The sequence below is a fragment of the Xenopus laevis genome, chromosome 2S, assembly GCF_017654675.1.
Source record: "Xenopus laevis strain J_2021 chromosome 2S, Xenopus_laevis_v10.1, whole genome shotgun sequence".
NCBI lineage: Eukaryota > Metazoa > Chordata > Amphibia > Anura > Pipidae > Xenopus > Xenopus laevis.
The window spans coordinates 7,817,646-7,841,238 of record NC_054374.1 but is presented as its reverse complement, the minus strand read 5'-3'; the positions used below and the strand labels follow the sequence as shown (position 1 = coordinate 7,841,238).

Here is a 23,593-nt window from a genome sequence, read left to right as displayed (position 1 = left end):
CTGAGCTTAGGGAGCCACTCACAATATACAGTACACATAGAATAGAAATGTCACAATATAAGGCTGATTAGTAATTAATACACATAATTACTACATGGCAGCACAGAAACCAGTGCAATTAGCATCAGAATTTAATAATCAGCAAACCTGTAGCATCAGTTTATATTACAGTCCAACCTCATTTTCTGCTGGATAATTAGTGACGAGCCCTAAGCTTAGCTTCTCAACAGCCAATCAGAGCCCACTGAGCATGTGAGTGTCACAGACACTTTCCAAGATGGTGACCCCCTGGCACAAGTTTGAAGTCCTGGATTATTGCTGCTTTTGAGAAGCTGAAACTTTAGGCTGGTGCAATAAGTTTAGTATATACAGATGAAGCCACTTGGATTTGTGAGTTAAATGCGTCATGACTCAGAGTTAATTGAAGAAACTGTGTTATCTAAAGTTATCTTAACTCATTTAATGCATTTAACCTTTTCATTAGCATACCAAAGCACCATTGTTCACAATGGTGAATGCTTTAATTAGATGGGATGTTGTGACACAGTTTTCTGTGTTAAATGAGATAAATGGGATATCTGTGTTTAGTTATTCTGTGTCAAACAGACAAACCAAAGTGGCTGCATCTGTAATATGGCATTTTAGCCTTATTCATTTTTAGGGTTTAGTTCTCCTTTAATGCATGTAGAAGCATTTAAATTTAAAACTATAAGCGTAGTTTTATAGAAAAAAAAAAAGTAATTTGTATTATGTGGTTTTCCTCTAAATATAGGATTTCCAAAGGAATATTTAAATATCCATAGTTTATTATATTTATGGAAATTTCAGTTGGATTTATTATACACAAGCCTTTTATCCAGAAAGTTCGAAACTACAGCAAAGTCATCTGCCATAGTGTTTAAAAAAAGCTTAATTTTTTATTGGCTCGGTTAGCACTGATGCTTTGCGTGTCTGATATTATATATATATTGCTATATAGATATAGTTTCATTCCACAGTCCAATAACTTACAGACTAGTGGTTTGTTGGCTTCTGATGAAATTGACCGTAGTGTGTGATTGCAAGCTTGGGGTAGGAGGTTAAACATAAAATATGATTTCACACAATATTCTGTGTGCACAAAGAAATAGTTCACCTTTAAATAAACTTTTAGGTTATTATTTATCAAAATCCGAAAATTTCTGATAATTTTCACCAAAATTGTCCGTCCAAATCCGCACACATTTTTTCCCCCTTAATTATCAATACATTTTTTCGAAATATTTCCTGTGCGGGGAAAAAAAAACGGTGAAAAAAAAAAATCTAAATTGTCAGATTTTTTTTCCCAAAAACCATTTTTGGATTATTGCACGAAACCCAGCACAGATCAGGATATCATCGGAACTTCTCCCATTGACTGCTACAGGAACTATGCAGGTCTGAGTTGCAGGAGTTTTTTTGGGGAATTATTTGGGTTTTTGGCATTCAGACTTTAATAAATAACCTTAGTTATGCAGTGTGTGCTGCAGACATATTGTAAGACAGTTTACAACTGGCCTTCATTTTTACTAAAAGTTATCTTAAATTTAATATTTCACTACCGTATATACTCGAGTATAAGCCGAGTTTTTCAGCCCCCAAAATATGCTGAAAAACGCTACCTCGGCTTATACTCGGGTCAAGCGCAAAAACGGTCGCCGGCGTCTAAGAATAGTCACCAGCGCCTAAGAATAGTCGCCGGCGTCCAAGAATAGTCTCCAAGAATATTCGCTGGCATCCAAGAATGGTCGCCGGCATCCAAAAACAAAACAGCGGCACCTCCAATGGGAGCAGAAACCCTCAATTTTTTGATTGAAACTTACCAGAAGCTGCTGCATAAGCTTTCCCAATTTTTTGAGGTAAAATTAGGTACCTCGGCTTATACTCGGGACGGCTTATACTCGAGTATATACGGTATTAGGCTTGGGCGAATTTGACCTGTTTCGCTTTGCCAAAAATTTGCCGCCAGCGAAATGTCTTCGATGCCCATTAAAGTCTATGTGCATCAAATATGTTTGACTTGCAGCAAAAAAAATTGGCGCATGTTTTTTTTGACGCGCGACGCCATACAAGTCTATGGGCGTCATTTTTGCGGCGAAAAAATTCGCCCATCCCTATTCATTATAGGAAAATCATTGGTCATCCTACAAAACTAAAAACCTATTCATTCAAAAGGGTATTTTTACCCAAATGATCCTGTATTATACTAAGAATGTCCTGTTTGAGCTGTACACAGCTAAGCAGGTCCTATTTGAGCACCGTGTTTAACAGTTTGCTTATGTTTCCTTTGATTTATTTGCAGACTTGAGTGAATCCACTATTCCTAAGTGGTGTTTTGAGACTGGAGCAACTTATCTGCATGGATACGACAAAGAAGGAAATAAATTGTGTAAGGATAATAATTATTTTGTTCATAAGTCTTTTAAGGCAGGGGTCCCCAACCGCTGGGCCATGGCCCAGAACCAGGGTGCGGACTATCCTGAACTGGGCCGCTGAATAATTAACGTGGTGCAGCCGAATTGGATGCCGGCGCGCCAGAATTGTGGACCCCTTTTTTAAGGTTAGCAATGGTTTTTACTGCGGTTGAATTATCATTACAGCGGTGTCATTGTAATACACCATGTTTTGGCTGGTAAGAGGTTATTGAACTTATGATAATTAGGAACATTCATTCATCAAACTGTAAATGCAGCATCACTTGTAATATACAGTATATAATAGGGGTGAAAAAAAACCACTCCTCCATTACACTATTTGTACCTTCTTCCCATGAAGCCCCTAAGGTAGAGTCCTGTGCGGAACCAATTTTTTAAACCCGAGCACGAATTACCCGATTGGACCCGCTACCCGACCCGCAAGCACCTTATATATATAACCTGATCCGCAACCCGCTGACCATCAAGAAACGGGAAGTGCTGTCCTTGTAAACCAGAAGCAATATCATTAGAAGTAGGCGTGATCAGAAAAAAAAGGAGTAAAACAGGAAAAAAAGGAGTAAAACTCAATATTGAGAAGATCTGTGACCCCGGAGAACTGCCGACCCGCGTCTATACCCGCTCCGGAAACTTCTACCTGCAACCTGCTGTTGGAACCCATGAATTACCACCCTGGCAACAAGGACAATAAATCCAGGGTTCCAAGTAATAATTCCAGGTCTCTGAGCGTCCGTAGGCTCACTTGAGCACAGATCATCACAGCAGACTGGATGAAGCATTGAGATGTAAGGGGTTCATATATGAGTCTTCCTTCTTGTGTTCTAGTCTTATACTCTGCTTGGGTTGGTGCCTTCATGGCATCTAATTGGAAATGACTCACATTGAAAGTGCCTGTGTCATCAATATGTTCAACACGGGCAACCATCTGGGCAGTAATTGAAATGTTTATCGATGTCTACTTTATATTCACCCCTACATGCTATCAAAAGGAGGGATGCACCGAATGATTCGGTTTGGGATTCAGCCAGGAGTCGACCTTTTTCAGCAAGATTCGGATTCGGCCGAATCCTTCTGCCTGGCCAAACTGAATTCAAATCCTAATTTACATATGTAAATTAGGGGCTGGAGGGAAATCGCATGACTTTTTGGCAAAATGTTTTCCCCTTCCCGGTCCTAATTTGCATATAATTTGGCTGAATCTTTCACGAATGATTCAGGGGTTCGGCCGAATCCATATTAGTGGATTCAGTGCATCCCTAATCAAAAGTATATATATATATATTTTTTTGTGGAGAAGCAATTCGGTTTCTAGAATTACAAAACAAAAGGAAACACATCAATGCACAAGATGCTGTGTCGTTATTGAATCCAAAATCTTCTTGTAATGATGTGTTGTGAATTACAAAATAGCCTTTGGGCCCTGTGCAAAAGTCACAAAAGTTCTGGAAGATGAACTTTGTCCCTAATTGATCTCTTTTATCGTAACTCATCCAAGGTTTTTATGATTAGGACTATAAAAAAAGGAAGCACATTCACTCTGAAACTTCTCACATTTTGTAGCATGTGCTAAAAAAGAGGAAATAAGGAAACTGTCATGATGTTGTTAATTGTTTGTTTGAAGTTTGGATTAATAATGATTAAATACAGACTCAAGGTTTTTCATAGATATTAATGCTGGCATGTCAGAAAACAAGGGCTGGGTCCCGCATTGAGAACTGTGCCTTTGTTCATGCATTCCCTGAAGCCTTGTGACTAACTGGTGACATGAACTACAGACTCAATAGGGTTTTTGTAAACCAGCAGTAAACACTGGATGCAAAACAAGAGTGCAATTATAGGCAGTGTGTCTTAAAAAAACATAATATGCACTTTATAACTATAAATTAATTTCTTACAGTATCACAAATATTTTGTTGTTTCAAGTGATTATAACTGTACCAAACCTAGATGAATGAACTAGTGATTCTGATCATTACAAATATAAATCTGACTGTGTTTATTTATAGCATTGGCAGTGTACAGGATTTTTTTTTACAAAATATATTCACCACAATGCATCTGTTTTCCCCTGAACAAAGGTACCGCCAGAGCTTAAAGGAGAAGGAAAGCTACCAAGGCAGTTTATTGGCAATAGATCAGCCACAACAGTGCAAGCTAGAATGCCATTTTTGTTCTTTAGAATGCTTTTCCATACCCAAGTAAACAGCTCTAGGCACTGTCTCTTGTTTAGGATAGCAGCTGCCATATTAGCTTACTGTGACATCAATTTCTGCCTGAGCCTCTCCCTGCTCACTCATAGCTCTGAGCTCAGATTACAGCAGGGAGGGGGAAAGGAGCAAACTGAGCATGCTCAAGCCCTAGCCCTGGATGTTTATGCTGAAAACAGGAAGTCTGATATAGAAGCCCATGAGTACACAATAGAAGGAAAGAAATGTGCTGTTTCATTTGACAGGGGACTCGGAGTAGCATTATTTTGAGGGTTTACTAGTGATTATTATAGACCTTTTTGATAAAGCTTACTTAGTAACTTTTCTTCTACTTTAAGGACAAAGGGGCAGATTTACTCCAGCGTTACTGTTTTTAGGCATTTCACCAATTTACTAAAGGTTAGCAAAGGTTTTTACACCATTTTTTCTGGTCCCCTTAAAAACGTAAAATGGGGGTTCTACTGTAATTGGACATGATCAGGGATAACATGGGCATAAGCGAATATGTCCTATGTTGGGGAATTCCAAAGTTATGTAAAAAATATGTATTTAAAGGATCATGGCACTGTACCTTGTTGTTTTCACTTTGGTTTTTTAATTGCAACATTGAATAATGAATGTATTATTATTTAGCGTTCGCTTCTCTCCTCTGTCTGTCATAACTTCTTGACTAGATGAACATGACCAAAAGAAAATCAAAGTTCAAGGTGTAGAAGCACCTACAAAATGTACTGGTTTATTTTGAACAAGTTTAATGGAAATGAATCCTACTTTAATAAATATATATCCCTACAAAAAACAGAGACAAATATTCATTAATTTTGACTCCCCGTTACAAACATAAACTGGAGCAGCACAGTGGGGGTCTTAATCCACACTGGGCAAATTTGCCATGGGTTACTGCCCATGGGCAAATTTGCTCAGGATTGATAAATGACCCCTAGTATATCTCAAGAATAAGCAAATGTCCTGGCTCTTTCCAGCCTGTAGCTGATAATGCTCTCTGATAGCCAGTGTCACTGGTTTTTACTGTGGTTATTTCCTATTTCAAAATTCAAGATCCTTTTTAATGTAAAGTTTATTTTAGAAAAAATCTGAAGAACATTATAAAAAATCTAAAGTCTATAAGTTTTCTATCCCTATATATAAATGTTTTGCTATTCGAAAACAAATCAATCATTGAAAAGTGGCATATAGTTGGCATATTTGCTTTAAACTAATAGCGCTGCTTTTTTTATGCAAGCCTCTTGTAAGTAGAAATGTATAGCCATGTTTATCTGATATACTGTATTGTCATGTGTGCCTATCTTTGATCTCATGTAGTGCAGTCCTGTTCATATGAAATTTTTTTTTTTTCCCCCATTTCTAGTGTGGCTCAGGGTAAAGCTCCATGTACGTGATGGTAAAACAAATGAGGACAAGAAAAAGTTTGTGGCATTTTGGTTGGAGCGCTATGCCAGGAGAGAACCAGGAAAGCTGCTAACTGTTGTTTTTGACATGCTTGACTCTGGATTAAGCAATATAGTAAGACACTCTTCTTATTAATACACATTTCCCAAACTAACTGTATATTGTTCCATTTTCTAAAGAAACTACTTTCATGACACTTTACTAAGGAGCAGTAAGTAGGCATTGAGGAGGTTTATGTTAACTCTTGTAGCAATAAGACATTAGTAAGCATTATTATCATCAGATAAGTAATTGATTAAGTCCTTGTGCCCACACATTTCATCAGTATCAGCTGCTGGCTGGTGTGTTCCCATATTCCCATAATGATACACCCCTACCTTAAACCTTTTTCCTTAAAGGAGAAATCAACCATAATAAAAAAAAAAATACCCTCCCCCCTAACCTGGATAGACCCTCAGGGGAAAACATTTTTTACTTCCTTATTTTGTGGCAAAAAGTCACATGATTTTCCTCCCCATCCCTAATTTACATATGCAAATTCGGATTCGGTTTGGCCAGGCATAAGGATTCGGCCGAATCCTGCTGAAAAAATGCCGAATCCTGGATTCGGTGCATCAGTAAACATAATAGCCAGAACACTACTTCCGGCTTTGCAGTTCTCTTGGTTTCCACTGATTGGTTACCAGACAGTAACCAATCATTATAGTACTCATCAATTGGGAGTCCACATCTGGTTTCTACCTTGATTGAAGCCTAAGGGACTCACCCCAGTTCACAAGCAATCATATGCAAAAATTCCTATATCAAAAGATAGCTGTCCCAAGGCTTTTTTCTCCAGTTAAAAAAATATTTTATTTAAATTCACAGTAACAATTCAGATACATACAGACCCCACAAGGCCCACCTTAAGTGTTTCGCACCCTCCGGCGCTTAGTCATAGGTGTGTCTGTAAACAGCATGTCCTATGCAGCATTTAAACCCTATTAATCCCTCCCATTTTCTTTAAAACCAATCAAAAGTTAAGAGGGATTAACCCTACTTTTTTTAATGTGTTCCCAAAATTAACCTCTGTGGGATGTTCGTATCCTATTCTATGTATCACGAACATTGAGGGGGGGGGCACATGGGTCATAACTGCTGCTTTTGAATCTGAGCTGAATGCTGAGGATCAATTGCAAACTCACTGAACAGTTATGTCCCATGTGGCCCCCTGTTCAAGTTGCTGACTAACTCCGAGTTAGAGAGCTGCAAAGCAGGATGTAGTGTTCCATTCGGTTCTGTTAGACATCCAGTCACTACAGCCTTTATACATTACATTTGTGCCTAACTAACTATATTGGAAATATTTTTTATTTTGCACAGCAAAACTGAACTGTTCCTTTAAACTAGCCAAATATGGGCTAACCTCTTGATCAGACAACATTATAATATATGACGGTCAAATACAAACATAATCATCATAATCATTTTCAGCTAAGACTAGTCCACAATGCTCAGCCTTTCTTTAACCTAAACCCTCCAATGGTGTCTCAGAAATGTGCTACAGAAGCCTAAAGTTAAAGGCATCAGTCTTTTTTTTGTTTTTTGCAGATAATTACTTTATACAATTACAGCACATTTCAGTTCCCTCAAAATCATTACTGGTTGTTCTTTTTATTTCAGATAGATTTGAGGAATTCAAATAACTGCTCATTTGTTCCATTATCTTCTCTTTAATATGCCCTGGCAAACTCTAAACAAAAGTGTCTTGTGTAATCTGCAAAAGTTCAGCTTCTTCAAGTCAACAATATCCCCTGCATAATAATGAAAAGTCTGATAAATTCAAAAATGATAAAACATGGTTTTCATTGCAAATGCTTTCATTAGAAAAGGTTGTTCTTGAGATAATATGGATTTGCATCTATAATCCTCCCGTGTTTTCGTTTGCAAGATAAAGTGGGTTATTTTTCTGCTTTGCTATTTGAAGTGGAAGTAATGTATTTATTAAGAGGACAGTGCCTCAAGGACATCTTCTTGTAGAGTTGGTGAAATGTTTCACTTTATATTCTCGATGGGGAATTATTATCAAGGCAGCTATTGTAGTTGTTTCTTTGTTTTGAAGCTTAGTAGCATAAGAAATACAGTATTAGTGATTCTGCAAAGACTTTCTATATATTGACCCTTCCAATATCAACTGTGTACAGGTGTTCACCTTTGGTTAATATTAGGATTTTTAAAGTGGACCTGTCACCCAGACACATAAATCTGTATAATAAAAGTCCTTTTCAAATTAACATGAAATCCAATTTCTATTTTATTATTAAAGCATTAATAGCTGTTGTAAGCTCATTTAAAAATCTCAGCTGTCAATCAAATATTGTATGCCCCTCCTCTATGCCTTAGTCATAGAGGCGGGGCAGACAGTTACTTTCACTTTCCATTCACTTCCTAGATGTCACTGCTCTCCCACATTCCCCCCAGTTCGCTTCACTATTTAATTGTTTAGCCAGAGCATAGGGATGGACATCGGGTCCCCCATTCAGGTGCACAAACAAGATTCTGAGATGATACAAGACTTGTCTTAACAACAGTGTCCACAAAATGGCTCCTGCCTGCTTGTTATAATTATGAATTCCCAGACTGAAGGAAACAAGATTCTAATCATTTATACAATGTAATTAAAGTTCATCTTACTTGACTAATGTGATAAAATAGGATTCTGAATATTTTTTTTTTGGGTGATGGATCCCCTTTAAAGGTACTAGCTGTGTCACACAGAGCTTGATCTGAAAGGAACAATTGTGTAGGATGAGCAGCAGAGGGGAGTAGGGTAGAACAACAGAGCAGGAGAGAATGAATTGTAGATTTGGGTGAGCAATAGGGTCAGAAAGGAGGCAATTCAGTCATTGTGGAGGCAGAAAAGGTTGCCAATAGAGAGGGGGGCATGTGATATTGAAGGTCTAGACAGGGATAAGATACGTTTGACAGACCTTTGTCTGGTGGGGGAAGAGGATTTGGACAGTGCTAGTAATGGAAGTATTCAAGGAAAACAGGCTGGCAGAGTTCCTGTTATAGTTGGGGCTGGGGGCAATTTCTATAAAAGGTGGGGCTGAGGAGGAAGGGGATATAGCCAAAACTGGGCTATCAATTGGCTTTTTAGACTTGAATATTGAGACATCAATGAGCCATGAAACCTCCCCTAGTCTAAAGGGAAGGTGAACCTAAGTCAAGAGATTTCTATTTACCTCTACTGTGCCTGTGTATGTAGCCTTTCTGCTACGACTAATCATACCACTCTTTTCCACATATTCCAACTATACCCCCCAAACAATGTAGGTCTCTATTAAAAGATACTGAGTAAAACAGCTCATGTGTAAAACCCTGCTTCATGCAAATGAACCATTATCATAATAATATACTTTTTTGTAGTATGTGCCATTGGGTAATCATAAATAGAAAATTGCCATTTTAAAAAATAAGGGCCGCCCCCTGAGATCGTAAGATTCACTGTGCACACATACAAACCACATGTAAGGTCACATGAGCCAATTAACAGACAGAGTTGTGCCTTTTGCTTCCTCACTTCTTCCTGTTACAGTTAGTGTTGTAGTATTTCTGGTCAGGTGATCTCTGAGGCAGCACAGATAGAGTCACGAAATGGTGGTTCAAGGCAAGAGATGTAAAAGGGCAATATTTATGTAAATATATATTCCAGTTTGGTAAGATTCTTTAATATGTCATTCAATTTGATATAAACTATCTGTTGCTTAAGTATTCATTTTGGGGGTATAGTTTTCCTTTAAGTATTGATTTATATATATTGTTGTACTGTAGCTTGGTTCTTCAGAAACTGCTAATTACATTGCCTCCAAAATCATACATATGGTTATGCCAATTTGACTAATTTATTAAGATTAAATGGCTTACAGGATCAAGGCAAGATTTGTTTACAGTGCACATTAACCCACTAAGCTAGTAATAATATTTAAATGTGTGCTCACTAATATGCATTATGTTCATTAATATTCTTGAATGTGTGCAAAGGAACTTTGTATTAAGCGATGTTGGACTTCATATATCAAACACAATGACTTATTGAATATGCAAAAAAACTGAATATTTAAGCTTGCGGGCCTTAAGTTGGACAGTTGGTTTATAATTAGATCATATCTTCGGTTTTGTCTCCTTAGACCAACTAATGAATTTGACATTTCATATTTGCTCTATATTGCAACATATTTGTAATATATAATCATAAAACGAAATACCTTGAATTTCTTTGTAGGATATGGATTTTGTTCGGTTTGTTATCAACTCTTTTAAGACCTACTACCCCAGATATCTGTGTAAGTAGCATGTTTAAAATGATATGGGTACATATATGTATAGATCAGAATAGCTGGGTAAACAGTGTTTGTAAAATAACCACAGATACATATGCTTAGCAATAAAAAGTTTTAGAGGATGAAAGGAAAAATTTGATTGGTTGTCCCTAAGAAGCATATGGATTTTAAAGCCTGGAGATGAAGCTTCAACTCTTTAAGCACAACAAAATATATAATCTAGCATGGGGTTCCTCAAGGCTCTGTCCTGTGACCCTTATTATTCTCCCTCTATACTTCCTCCCTCTCCAAATTAATCAGCTCGTATGGTTTCCACTACCACCTCTATGCTGACGATACTCAGATCTATCTCTCATCTCCTGAACTCAACCCAGAACTCCTAACTCACGTCTCCTCCTGCCTGTCCACTATCTCTACCTGGGTGTCGCAACGCTACCTTAAATTAAACCTCTCTAAAACTGAAATGGTTCTCTTTCCTCCAACTTACACTAGTAACATCCTGGAAGTATCCATCATAAGATAACACTTCCACTATCACCCCTTCTCCCCAGGCCCGGTGCCTTGGGGTTATCCTAGATTCTGCCCTGTCATTGATTCCTCGTATCCAGTCACTAATTAAATCATGTCACTTCCACCTAAGGAACATATCCAAAATACGATCACCCAAGATGCTGCCAAAATTCTTATTCACTCTCTCTCGTCTTATCACGTCTAGACTACTGTAAATCTCTTTTAATTGGCCTTCCCCTCCAGAGACTGTCACCTTTTCAGTCCATAATAAACACTGCTGCGACGCTCATACACCTCAGCAACTGCTCCTCCTCTGCCTCGCCATTCTGTCAATCCCTGCACTGGCTTCCAACTACCTCTCAGAATTAAATTCAAATTAATGACACTGACATTCAAAGAACTTCATAACTCTGCCCCACCCTACATCTACATAAGATGTACAGGTTGTATTTGGCCTGGCAAATTAAGAGAATACAATATTATATAGTTATATTAGTTATGTATGTATAATATGTTAGGCATTCTAAATGAAATTCATTTTTTTTTTTTAGAACTACATTTTTTTGTCATTTTACTTGTAAAATAAATAAATACATTTACATCACCCTATGAAAGAGAGTATTTAAACACCTAAAATTATTGGTTTGTCTCTTTCAGCTAAGATGGTAGTCTTTGAAATGCCATGGATATTGAATGGTAAGTACACTTTTCTACTTGCCTTCGTTGTGCAGCTTTCATAGGAGCTTTTTCCTTTTTAAGTCGTTGCCTCCATTTCTGATGCTAATGTTACAGAGAGCCAGGCATCATGGACTCTACATTTTCACGTTTTGTACAGATGCATGGAAATTGGCAATGTGCAATTGGTACTAGCTACCAGGAAATCTTTGCAACTTGGTTGCTAAGAAGCCTAGCAGTAAGGTTTAGACCATATGAGCTTTATCAAGAATTTACATTATCGAGTGTCAAAATTCAAACATTTCGAGTTTTAATCCCCCCTAATCCCCTTGACCATGGAAACAATCCTAATTTCAATATTTGCCACCTAAAACCTACCGAATTAATTTACAAGTCAATGCAGAGGTCTGTTGAGCCATTTGGAGTTGTTAATAGCCTTCCTGACATTCACGATTATTTTCGGGAGAAAAACTAGATCTGTACGAATCAAATATGATTCGAATTGTCGGGTGGGAACCATTTGATCAAATATTACACATTCACATTTCTTCTTAAATAACCCCCAGTCGAAATTGTGTGTATATTTGAATTTACAAAAAATTCACATGAATTCTCAAAATGCAGAATCTCACATTTCTTTGCAGAAATTCACTGTTCTGGACACAAATACTGGACTGTTTGTGTCTAGAAATTCACTGTTCTGGACACAAATACAAAACAGGAGTTTGCTAGTGATCGGGGGCTGAAATTGTCCTGTGGATTTCAGCAGGCTGATTCTACTCGCCTGGCCAAAGCCTTAGCCAAATGTATTTACTTATCTGTTTGTAGCTCTCGTCTTTAAGGAGCTAGATTCATCAGATAGGGACAAATTGCTCACCCTTCCTGGCCTAAAAAGACATTATTTCAGCCAATTATGGATTGAAGAAAGCAATACATGTTTTGTCGCAATGTAAAATATGAGAGAGATCTTATGTTATAAAAAAAAAAAAGGTAAGTGAACCAAAGTATGTAGAAAATTCAAATATAGGAAGAGACCACTAGTAAAGCAGTAGCCAAAGTATTTGTAATATTAAAACGACTTTATTAGGACATACATAAGCCTGAAACATGTTAGCGTTTTAATAAAGTCTTTTTAATTTTACATATACTTTGGCTACTGCTTTACTAGTGGATGGTCTCTTCCTATATTAAAATTTTCTACATATTCAAAAAATGATTGGCAAACTCTTGGATTGGGGGTTACCCTGGTAAAAGACCACTTTATACGTTATATTATTCTCTTCCTTTTCTTTTTCATTTTGATTTTTGTTTCAAGAAACAGAGCCACCCACCACTGTCTATGTGGTTAAATTGAAGCAAATGATGTCTTCTGGATTTGCGGGGTATTCATGATTGTTTATCCATTAGGGTCACTGTTTCATAGTGATCTGGGGCTTATATTTCCAATATGGCTGCTCTCACTCATACTTGATCAATATACATAGGCTGTTACTGCACACTCTATATCACTTAGAATCTGGGGGGTTAATATATGGTATGGCATCACTTGAGTATAGGAAGCCAAACAACTGTAGGCTCTAAATGGCACTCTTAATACCTGGTACAACTCCTTGAGGTTTTTATAGCCTGTACAGAATGAGATACCATAAGCCAATAAAGGTATGGGATCTGTTATCTGGATTGTTTCAGACCTGAGGTTTTCCAAATAAAAAGCATTTCAACATTAAAAAAAACCTAATAGGATTCATCAATATGAATTGATTCAGCTTAGTAGCCATCAAGTACAAAGTACTGCTTTATTATTACTACCGAGAAATATGAAAAAAAAAACATGCTTAAAATTTACTCTATGGGAGATAGCCTGCTCGTAATTCAGAGCTCTCTGGATATTTGCTTTCCAGAAAAGAGATCCAATGCCTGTACTAGCCTAGGGAATTACTTGTACTTCGTACAATTCTGCTGGAGTTGTTAAGGTTATATTGATTATAACATCCATCCCTGCATAAAATTTCTATAGCAACAGTGTGAGCACAGACGAGGGCCAATCCCTATACCCCTACATAAACTATCATGTATAATGTTGCCATGGAGACCCACAGCCTCTGTACAGGAATGAATAATAATAATTTGTTTTTACCCATAAAAAATGTATCAATAAAAACAGAGATAAGCAGCAAAAATAATGCAATAAGAAAACTACTGTACATACCTGGAACATCAAACCGTAACACATTAAAACACGGACTTTATAAAACCTATATTGGAGTGCTGAGCAAAGCTAGAAACGTGTCCATCTTTTAATTTGCTTCTTAATAAAACAAAGCGTGAGCTGCAATTAATCAGCTGTGCAGAGATATCCGCTCCGCAAAATAAATGCTTGATATTTTTCCTATGCTTTCAGACAACTTCATTAAAGGGTCTCATGATTTATTCTACTGTACGAAGCAGGGGAACCGAGTTAAGGAAGTGGGACAATACGTTGATTATGAGGAAAGTCTAGTAAAGTTGGATAACTTAGAGGGAAAGGCTGTGCTTCTTTACATACATTTTTAAGGAAGTTTTTTTTTTTTATTTTTTATTTGAAAGCATAGCAGATATTTGGCATATTTCCTCTCTTACTTTTTTGAGCGTCCGTTAAATACAACCATGTTTTTAGAAACATTATGTTTATATATGGTTTCTTCTTTGCGCGTCAGGGATTTAGCTTGCATTTGTGGATGCATTGATGAACTGTGTTGTGATTTCCACTGCACAACCAGACCTGATTTAATGCAGTAATACCTGTGGGCCTGAAGATCATGGTCATACAATATTGACTTTTGTCCCTTTTCCATGCGTATAGCGATTTCTCATAGTTACATAGTTACATAGTTAAATTGGGTTGAAAAAAGACAAAGTCCATCAAGTTCAACCCCTCCAAATGAAAACCCAGCCCCATACACACACCACTCCCTACTTTTAATTAAATTCGACATACCCATACCTATACTAACTATAGAGTTTAGTATCACAATAGCCTTTGATATTATGTCTGTCCAAGAAATCATCCAAGTCCCTCTTATAGTCATTAACTGAATCAGCATCACAACATCACCCGGCAGTGCATTCCCCAACCTCACTGTCCTCACTGTGATGAACCCCCTACTCTGTTCCTTTAAATGAAACTTCTTTTCCTCTAGTCTGAAGGGGAGGCCTCTGGTACGGTGATTCTCTTTATGGGTAAAAAGGTCCCCTGCTATTTGTCTATAATGTCCTCTAATGTACTTGTAAAGTCTAATCATGTCCCCTCGCAAGCGCCTTTTTTCCAGAGAAAACAACCCCAACCTTGACAGTCTCCCCTCATAATTTAACTCTTCCCTCCCTCTAACCAGTTTAGTTGCACTTAGTCTCTGCACTCTCTCCAGCTCATTTATATCCCTCTTAAGGACTGGAGTTCAAAACTGCCCCCATACTCCAGATGAGGCCTCACCAGGGACCTATAAAGAGACACAATTATGTTTCATCCCTTGAGTTAATGCCCTTTTTTATACAAGAACTTTATTTGCTTTAGTAGTCACAGAATGACACTGCCCAGAATTAGACAACTTGTTATCTACAAAACCCCTAGATCCTTCTCATGATTCTCTGAATCTTTTAATGATATGTACTGTTTAAAATAAAATTTACAATATATAACCAACATGAGATTTGGCTGTCTTTTGTATTTGTATTAAACAATTTTCCTTAATTCATAAATGTTTTGATTATGTAGTTAGTACATACTTCTTTCACTCTTCACTGATGCATTTTTTTTTACTACCAACTGGCTCTCACCCATAAAAAGAAATACGTTTATGTATGTCTCCATCTCGCGAAATGAGACATTTTTAATTTCTTTTGTTTTACAGTTTTTGTGAAATTTGTTTAGAGACCGCTTTTTATATCTAGCTCTTTTATGAATAATATTTGAATTCCACTTTCTACTTGGTTAAAATGGGGTGTTAAATATTGACATCCCACCTTTTCTAAATAATCCTTCCTGTATGTATTAAATCTGCTGCTTTTTTGGTTTTCTGTTTGTTTAGTTACTTTTCCTTTCTTTTCTTATAAGCTGCCTTCAAAATTGTGAAAAGTTGGCTTGGTCCAGAGGCTATAAATGTGCTGAAATTTGTGAATAAGAATCAAGTTCAGGACTACATCAGCATTGAATACTTGCCACCACACATGGGAGGAACTGTAAGTGTTTTCCTTTCAGTTTTCATACTTGAAGCCCCCTGGTCTTAATTAGGGATGCACCAAATCCAGGATTCGGCCTTTTTCAGCAGGATTCGGATTCAACTTTAGCCGAAGTTAACAACATTCCTGCAAATTAAGCTTGTATAAAAATTTACATTCTATTCTATTTCCTATTGAAAATGGAATTTTCACATTGTGACATTCATTTGCTGGTGAAGCAGAATTGATGGCTAGTTCATTGTGGGCTCAATTTGATTATGGAATGGGATGTTTCAACCGCCGAACTGAATCCAAATCGGGGAGGGAAATCACGTGACTTTTAGGGGCAGATTTACATATGGTCCAATATCGACGGTTAATTAACCCTCGATATTCGACTGCTGAAGGAAAATCCTTCGAAGTCAAAGGATTTACCACAATTAGTTTGAAAAGATCGAACGAAAAAACTTTGATTGAACGATTAAATACGATTAAATAGGGGGCGTGGCTGGGATGCCGAACTAGGGAGACGTGCTGCGTGATAGCTCCGTGATCCTGACCCGATCCTGACTGCTACCTGCTTGACCCCACGATTGTTGGTGGATCTTAAGTGGATTTCCTGTGTGGGGTGATACCTGCCGAGCCTGGAAATGCGAAAAGCGGCCCAGAAACGCATTGACGGTTACACGAAACCGGCCACTTCGCCACGAGGGCCTAATCAAAATGGCGGCGCTTCCCCAAGGACGGAGCCTGCGGGTCCGACTCTGCCCCTGCCTTCCGATGCAGACCTGATGCCGCATTCTACTCAGCTCCTGCTGCAGGCAATAGCGGAATCTAAAGCTACCCTTACCGCCACACTGGCAACCACTAGCGCTACGCTCACCTCCAAAATAGAGGAAGTGCGCATCGATCTCTCCCTCCTGCGGCAGGATTTGCAGTCTGTCCGAGATCGCACTACCGAGGTGGAGCGCAGGGTGGGTGACCTGGAGGATGAGGTGAGACCCCTTCCGCAGTGTTTGCAGCAATTGCAACGGGAATCTGCTGATTTGGCTTCCAGGATAGACGATCTAGAGAATCGTAACCGCAGATCCAACCTTAGAATAGTGGGCCTACCGGAAGGCTGTGAAGGGGCAAAGGTGGAGGACTTTGTGGAGGGATGGCTCAAGGAGACTCTGGGAGCTGATGCTTTCTCTCAGCATTTTGTGGTGGAAAGGGCCCACCGCATACCCGCCAGGAAGCCACCTCCTGGTGCACCGCCAAGAACACTGATTTTGAAGCTCCTTAACTACAGGGATAGGGATGCGGCGCTCAGAGTGGCCAGGGAAAAAGGTGAAATTCTCTATCAAAATGCGAGAGTATCCTTGTACCCGGGCTACTCGCTTGCGATCCAGAAGAAGAGAGGTACTTTTGTGGAAGCACGCCGCAGACTACGTGATAAAGGGATCAAGTATGCTATGCTCTATCCAGCTAAGATGAGGATTCTGGATGGGGAAAAGGCTCTTTTTTTTGACAACCCGAAAGAGATTATACAATGGCTTGAACGCCGGCCTCCCCCTTCCTGCTGATCCAGCACCTAACTCAGTTGGGTCATCCACTCAGGTCGTATTGTTTTGTGTTCCTCTGCTAATGCCCAGTTTTCCTGCCAGTTTTCACCCCCCCCTGACTCTGGCTATGGAAGCCGTTTGAACGTTGGGGCCTCTTCCTCAGGACGGGCCATATTATCCGGATTTACCCTTTGTTCTGTGACTTCTTTTGCAATGGCTGGGGGTGGGCTGCTTTTCTTTTTTCTTTTTTCTTTGTTAAGTATCATTGGATTATGGCTATCATACTGGGGTGTATATGGGTAGCTACAATAGCTCGAGACTCACAGAAGGAGCTCCTCGCGCAGTGACTTTATTGCTACAGAGACTTATTTCTCTAAGTGTTGGCCGCTGGCCAAGAATCTCCAAGGGAAGTTTAAGAGTTATGGGACGAATGTATCCCCATGTTCAGGGTGGATACCGGGAGGGAGGAAATTTCCGCTTTGGAAATGGGTTGTGTGTTTTTGCAATGTCTTTTCTGCTATTCTGTTTTGCTACTACACTGAGGATTTATGTGTATGCATGTGGCTGCAGGGGGGGAATCTATTTGTCAGGTCTCTGCCCCCCGGTTACCCGACTAGTCTACCAAACTTGAGATTACCCATGGCAAACCAACAACGGAAGATACAAGTTGTATCATGGAACACTCGGGGGCTCAATGACCGCGTTAAACGGTCAATAGTTTTGAATTATCTAAAGAAATCCGGTGCGGACATCTGCCTGCTCCAGGAAACGCATCTAACGGGACAGAGAGTGTTAGCATTAAGGAGGGCCTGGGTGGGCAGTCTCTACCATGCAGAGTACTCTTCCCACTCGAGGGGTGTAGCGATTCTCACCAGAAAAGGAATGGGCCTTGGGGTGGCGGACTTGCACACAGACCTAAAGGGTCGGTACATAGCAGTTAAATGTCAACTATTTAGCTACTGTTTTATCATTGTTAATGTGTATATCCCTCCTCCTTTCTCCGTGACACTTTTGGATGAAATCCTGACTCGCATAGCCGATATGGGGTCGCATCCGACTATGTGGTTAGGGGATTTTAATGCAGTCCTGGACCCTTCTATTGACAGGCTTAGGCCCTTGCCTCATGACACCTCGATTTTCCCCAATTGGATAGGGGGAGCTGGATTAATAGATGTCTGGAGATCTAAGCATCCCACTGCTAGGCAGTATTCCTGTTTTACCATAGCAACGTCGGCCTTATCCCGTATAGACTTGGCCCTAGTGAACAAGGCGGCTCTTCGCCTCACGCTTTCGGCTGAATACCTACACCGGGTTTGCTCAGACCATGCGCCCCTTCAATTAACTCTTGCATTTCCAGGGCCTGGGCAGGCGCGCAGCTGGCAGTTGGCCCCTAAGTGGGTACATAACCAGTCCATTCAGGACAGTTTCCAGCCTTTGCTCACAGAGTTTTGGGATACCAACACGGGTACAGCTAAGGACACAGTGGTCTGGGATACTTGTAAGGCATGGACTAGGGGAACTTATGTCTCCCTTATTAAAAGGGAACGCAGTATGCTAGAGGTGGGACTTGACGGGGCCAAATCTGATCTCCAAACAGCTGAGGGGAACCTGAGTCGGGAAGATAGTTTGTCACATAGACAGGCTATGGCGCTCGCACAAAGACACATTGACCTCCTGCTCACTGATAAATTTTCTCAATTCGAAATTAACAGGCGAGCAGCTTGGTATGACAGGGGGGACAAGAGTGGGAAGTTATTAGCTATGTTAGTCAAGGAGCCACAAGAAGTGACTGCCGTCCCTAGGCTGGTTCTGCCCTTGGGGGAAGAGATACAGGACCCGCAGGCCATAGCTAATGCTTTTGGGGAGTACTATAAGGAATTATATGGCTCTAGAATGGATTCTAGCTTAGACATGTCGGAGTACCTAGCTCCCATTTCATTCCCTAAATTGACTTTGGAACAAGTGATAGCCCTCGATGCCCCCATAGCTGAGGAAGAAATTGCTGACGCGATAGCTAGTTTCCCCAACAACAAGTCCCCTGGCCCTGATGGAATACCAATTGAGTGGTATAAGGCAAACACAAAATCTCTTGCTCCAATTCTTGCCTCTCTCTGGAACACCACCTCAGAGACGGGTGTCATTCCACACTCTTGTAGCCAGGCGGTGATAACGGTGTTATTAAAGCAAGGCAGACCTGATCAGTGCTGTGACTCCTACCGCCCCATCTCATTGCTTAATGCAGACGTTAAGATCTTCACCAAAGTCCTTGCTTCCCGACTTAAAGTGGTTATTGAAAATCTTATTCACCCAGACCAAACTGGCTTTATGCCAGGGAGAGCTACGGATGTTAATATTAGACGCTTATATTCAAATATGCAAACCCCTCATGATAATATGGGTTCCAGAGTCGTGGTCTCCCTGGATACGGCCAAAGCATTTGACACGGTGGAGTGGGCTTACCTTTGGGAGGTGCTGGCCCGCTTTGGTTTCGGTGATGGATTTATTGGGTGGGTGAAGGCGGTTTATAAGGCACCACTGGGCCAAGTCAGAGTTAACTCGTATCTCTCACAGATCTTCGAGCTCCATAGAGGTACGAGGCAGGGATGCCCTCTGTCTCCTTTTTTGTTTGCGCTAGCTATAGAGCCCTTGGCTATCCAGATCCGTAATAATAGGGAGATTGTAGGCTTGCAAAGGGGCCAGTTAGAGGAAAAGACATCCCTGTATGCCGATGACATGTTGGTGTATTTGGCTGATCCTGGGGCTTCCTTGTCCACCCTGCTTCAAGTGGTAAACAGATATGGGACTTACTCGGGGCTCAGAGTAAATTGGGGTAAATCCACTATATTCCCTATTGATGAAATTGCCGCTCAGGACCAAGTTCCATCTCAATTGAAATGGACCACCTCCTTTAAATACTTGGGTGTAATCATTTCCAGAGACCCTGCTAACTATATACGAGATAATCTCGAACCGGTTCTCCAGGAATATCTCAAGAAAACTACCTCCTGGGTCAATTTGCCTCTCTCTTTAGTGGGGAGAGTTAACATTGTCAAAATGATTTTCTTGCCGAAATTCCTCTATAAATTACATAATGCTCCGATTTATTTACCCCAAAGGTGGTTCAAACAAATAGATAAAGTTACCAGCTCTTTTATTTGGGCGGATAAGGCTCCCCGCATTAGCTTAGCAGCTCTTCAATCCCCAACGTCGAAGGGAGGTTTGGCACTGCCTAATTTTTTGCTGTATTATCATGCCTCTCAACTGGCATATGCCCGTTGGTGGCTAGTACCGGACCTGACTAACCCAGCCCTGATGGTTGAGGCGGCGAGTGCCTCTTCGTTGGAGGCACTGGCCAATCATTTATATAGGGGTCCGCACTCTGTCTTCCCGTTCACCGCCTCCATGACTCCAGTCGTGAAGATCTATGCTATGTATATGAAGAAGTTATACCCACATACCCACGCCCAGACACATGGTCTCCGGGCACCCCCCTCTGGGAGAATCTAAACCTTCCGCACTTTAAACAGCTCACTGATGCAGGACTTTGGGCGTTAAGTATCTGGCACAAATTGTTGAGGATGGGCAGCTTAAATCTTTCCCGGTCCTCAAAGAGGAGCACCAACTACCAGCTAGAATGATTTTCCGATATATACAATTGAGCCATGCGTTTCAAACGCAGTTTCGGGTTAGACCCCTCAATATAACACAGTGCTCCCTCGAACGATATCTGAGGAGACCTGATCTGCAGAAAGTGGTTTCCTGGATATATACTATTCTATTAAAACCCTTGGATTCCCACTTAGAGAGGATGCGCCTAAAATGGCAGGCTGACATTCCAGGATTGCATGAGGAGGCGTGGAATGAGGCCTTGGAGCAAATTCCGATACTCAATATTTCAAATTGGGACAGGCTCATTCAGATTAAATTCTTTCATAGGACATATCTGACGCCTCATAGACTAGCTAGGATATATCCGGGTACCCCTGACACCTGCTATAAGTGTGGGACTGAAGCAAGAACTTTGTATCATGTCTTTTGGGAGTGCACTCACATGCAGAGGTATTGGGGGAAGGTCTTGGGTTTTATTCAGAACTCTTTTGCGCTTCCTAATATTCTTTCACCGGAACTTTGTCTCATGGGACTTACTGAGCCTCTCACTCTTCCCCCGTTCCGTAGGCAGTTTTATCTGCAAATGTTATATTTTGCTAAAAAAGCTATTTTACTCACGTGGAAAGACACCAATCCCCCCACTTTGGCCAGGTGGAAATCTTTGATTAATGATGTCTTGCCACTGCAAAAAGCAGTATATCTAGCTAGAGGTTGCCCTGGTAAGTTTCGGGCAATCTGGGGCGAATGGATTGACTTGCCGGATACAGTAGTTCCCTGATTGTGAATGTGGGTGATACCTGATGCTCCCCTTATGCAGCTATGTGATATTTGTAGTTCCTTACTTGTGTATTATTATGCATTCACTGATTTAATGTGATTGTACTGCTGTGAGACATTGCAAATGTTTGTCTTGTTAAATTTAAAATTTCTAAATAAAAACTTTAAAAAAAAAAAAAAAAATACGATTAAATACGATTAAATACTTCAAATCAAATCGATCGAACGATTTTTCTACGACCAAAAAAACCTTAGAAAGCCTATGGGGTTCTTCCCCATAGGCTAACATTGAGGTTCGGTAGGTTTTAGGTGGCGAAGTAGGGGGACAAATTTTTTTTTAAAGTGACAGTACTTCGACTATAGAATATTCTAACGATTTTTAGTTCGAAACGTTCGATTCGTAGTAGAAGGTCGAAGTAGCCAAAAAAAACATTCGCAATTTGAAGGTTTTTTTCATTCTATTCCTTCACTCGAGCAAGTAAATGTGCCCCTTAGTCATAAAACAAGGAAGTAAAAAATCTTTCCCCTTCCCACCCTTCAGGATTACAGAATCTTTTGAGAAGGATTCGAGGTTTCGGCCAAATCCAAAATAGTGGATTGGGTGCATCTCTACATAGATCTGATGTTGATTTCACCAAGTTCATTCCTGTGATTAGACTGATGAGAGACTGAATTAGGATCGGCAGGAGGGGACTAAACTAAAGGACTAACTAACTTTTTTCATTTCTGGTGCATATTCTGCATTTTGTGCATGCATTGCATTTAGAAAACATTTTTTTGTAATCTGATTACACTGATGTGTTTTCTGACCTTTTTTTCTTCTTTGAAAAATGTAGGATCCCTTCAAGTACAGTTATCCTCCATTACCCGACGATGACTTTCAAACGCCGTTGTGTGAGAATGGTCCAATAGCAAGTGAAGACGATTCTGAAAGCAAACTGAGCGAATCAGATCTCCGTGACTCAGTCGATTCAATCGTGCCAAAAAAGGTAACCTTTCTGCTAAAGGTCTTTTTAGCATCATTTTTCAAAATGTATCTCCTGTAATTATACAATGTAAATACATAGGTTACAAAGGTATTTACTAGGTTAGTATTCTAAATCTCAAGAGATGTGAAGCGAGAGTGTTCTTGGGGTTAAATCAATGCATTATTAGCATATCCTTGGTATATATTTATCATAATTCATTTGTGTGAATATAAAACTGCCCTGTAACCTTCTTCTTTGCAAATACCAACAATCATTTACTTTCCAGATTTTCTTACTAAACTCTAAATTTGCAATTTTCCCTTTTTGTTGCACCAAGGTTGCTTGTTTTACAAGTGTCATGTCGAATGTCATTTCATTTATGTCCATTCTAAAATTCACAATACAGTGTCACTAGAATCAATATGATATTGCAACTTGTACATTTACTTTTTTTCCCCTTTGTTGACTTTTCGTAAGCGTTTTATTATAAGAGGGTTAATGTAAAACAACTGAAAATTGGCTAGTAATTATTTAATGTACACTAAAATGAATGATTCTATACAGTACTTTAGGTGAATTAATAAAGAGAGGATATGTACTTCTTTGGCACTGAATTCTAATGAATAGTAAATATTTTAGCAGTTGGTGTTTTGCAAGACTTTAAAAATTTGTTATCCGACTAGATATAGATATAGATATAGATATAGATATAGATATAGATATAGATATAGATATAGATATATATATATATATATATATATATATATATATAATATATATTGCACAATATCATGTGTATTTCACCAGCATTAGGCTGGTGAAATAAGAAACTCCAGGGAAATGTGTATTGCTGCAGCTAGTTAAGCTGTTTTAAGTGGTAAACCAGTTTAGTAAAAACTGGATTAAGGGTCCCTGGAGTGGATG

At 39.6% G+C, this 23,593-nt stretch overlaps 1 protein-coding gene across 1 annotated transcript in view; it reads left to right on the top strand.

The window, feature by feature from the left end:
- The window catches only part of mospd2.S (motile sperm domain containing 2 S homeolog), a 62,060-nt gene that overhangs the window by 15,736 nt on the left and 22,731 nt on the right, over positions 1-23,593 (top strand). The window contains 6 exon segments of the mRNA NM_001095457.1: positions 2,321-2,407; positions 6,030-6,184; positions 10,335-10,395; positions 11,560-11,598; positions 15,668-15,792; positions 22,538-22,690. Coding sequence (NP_001088926.1) covers positions 2,321-2,407; positions 6,030-6,184; positions 10,335-10,395; positions 11,560-11,598; positions 15,668-15,792; positions 22,538-22,690 — 620 coding nt within the window.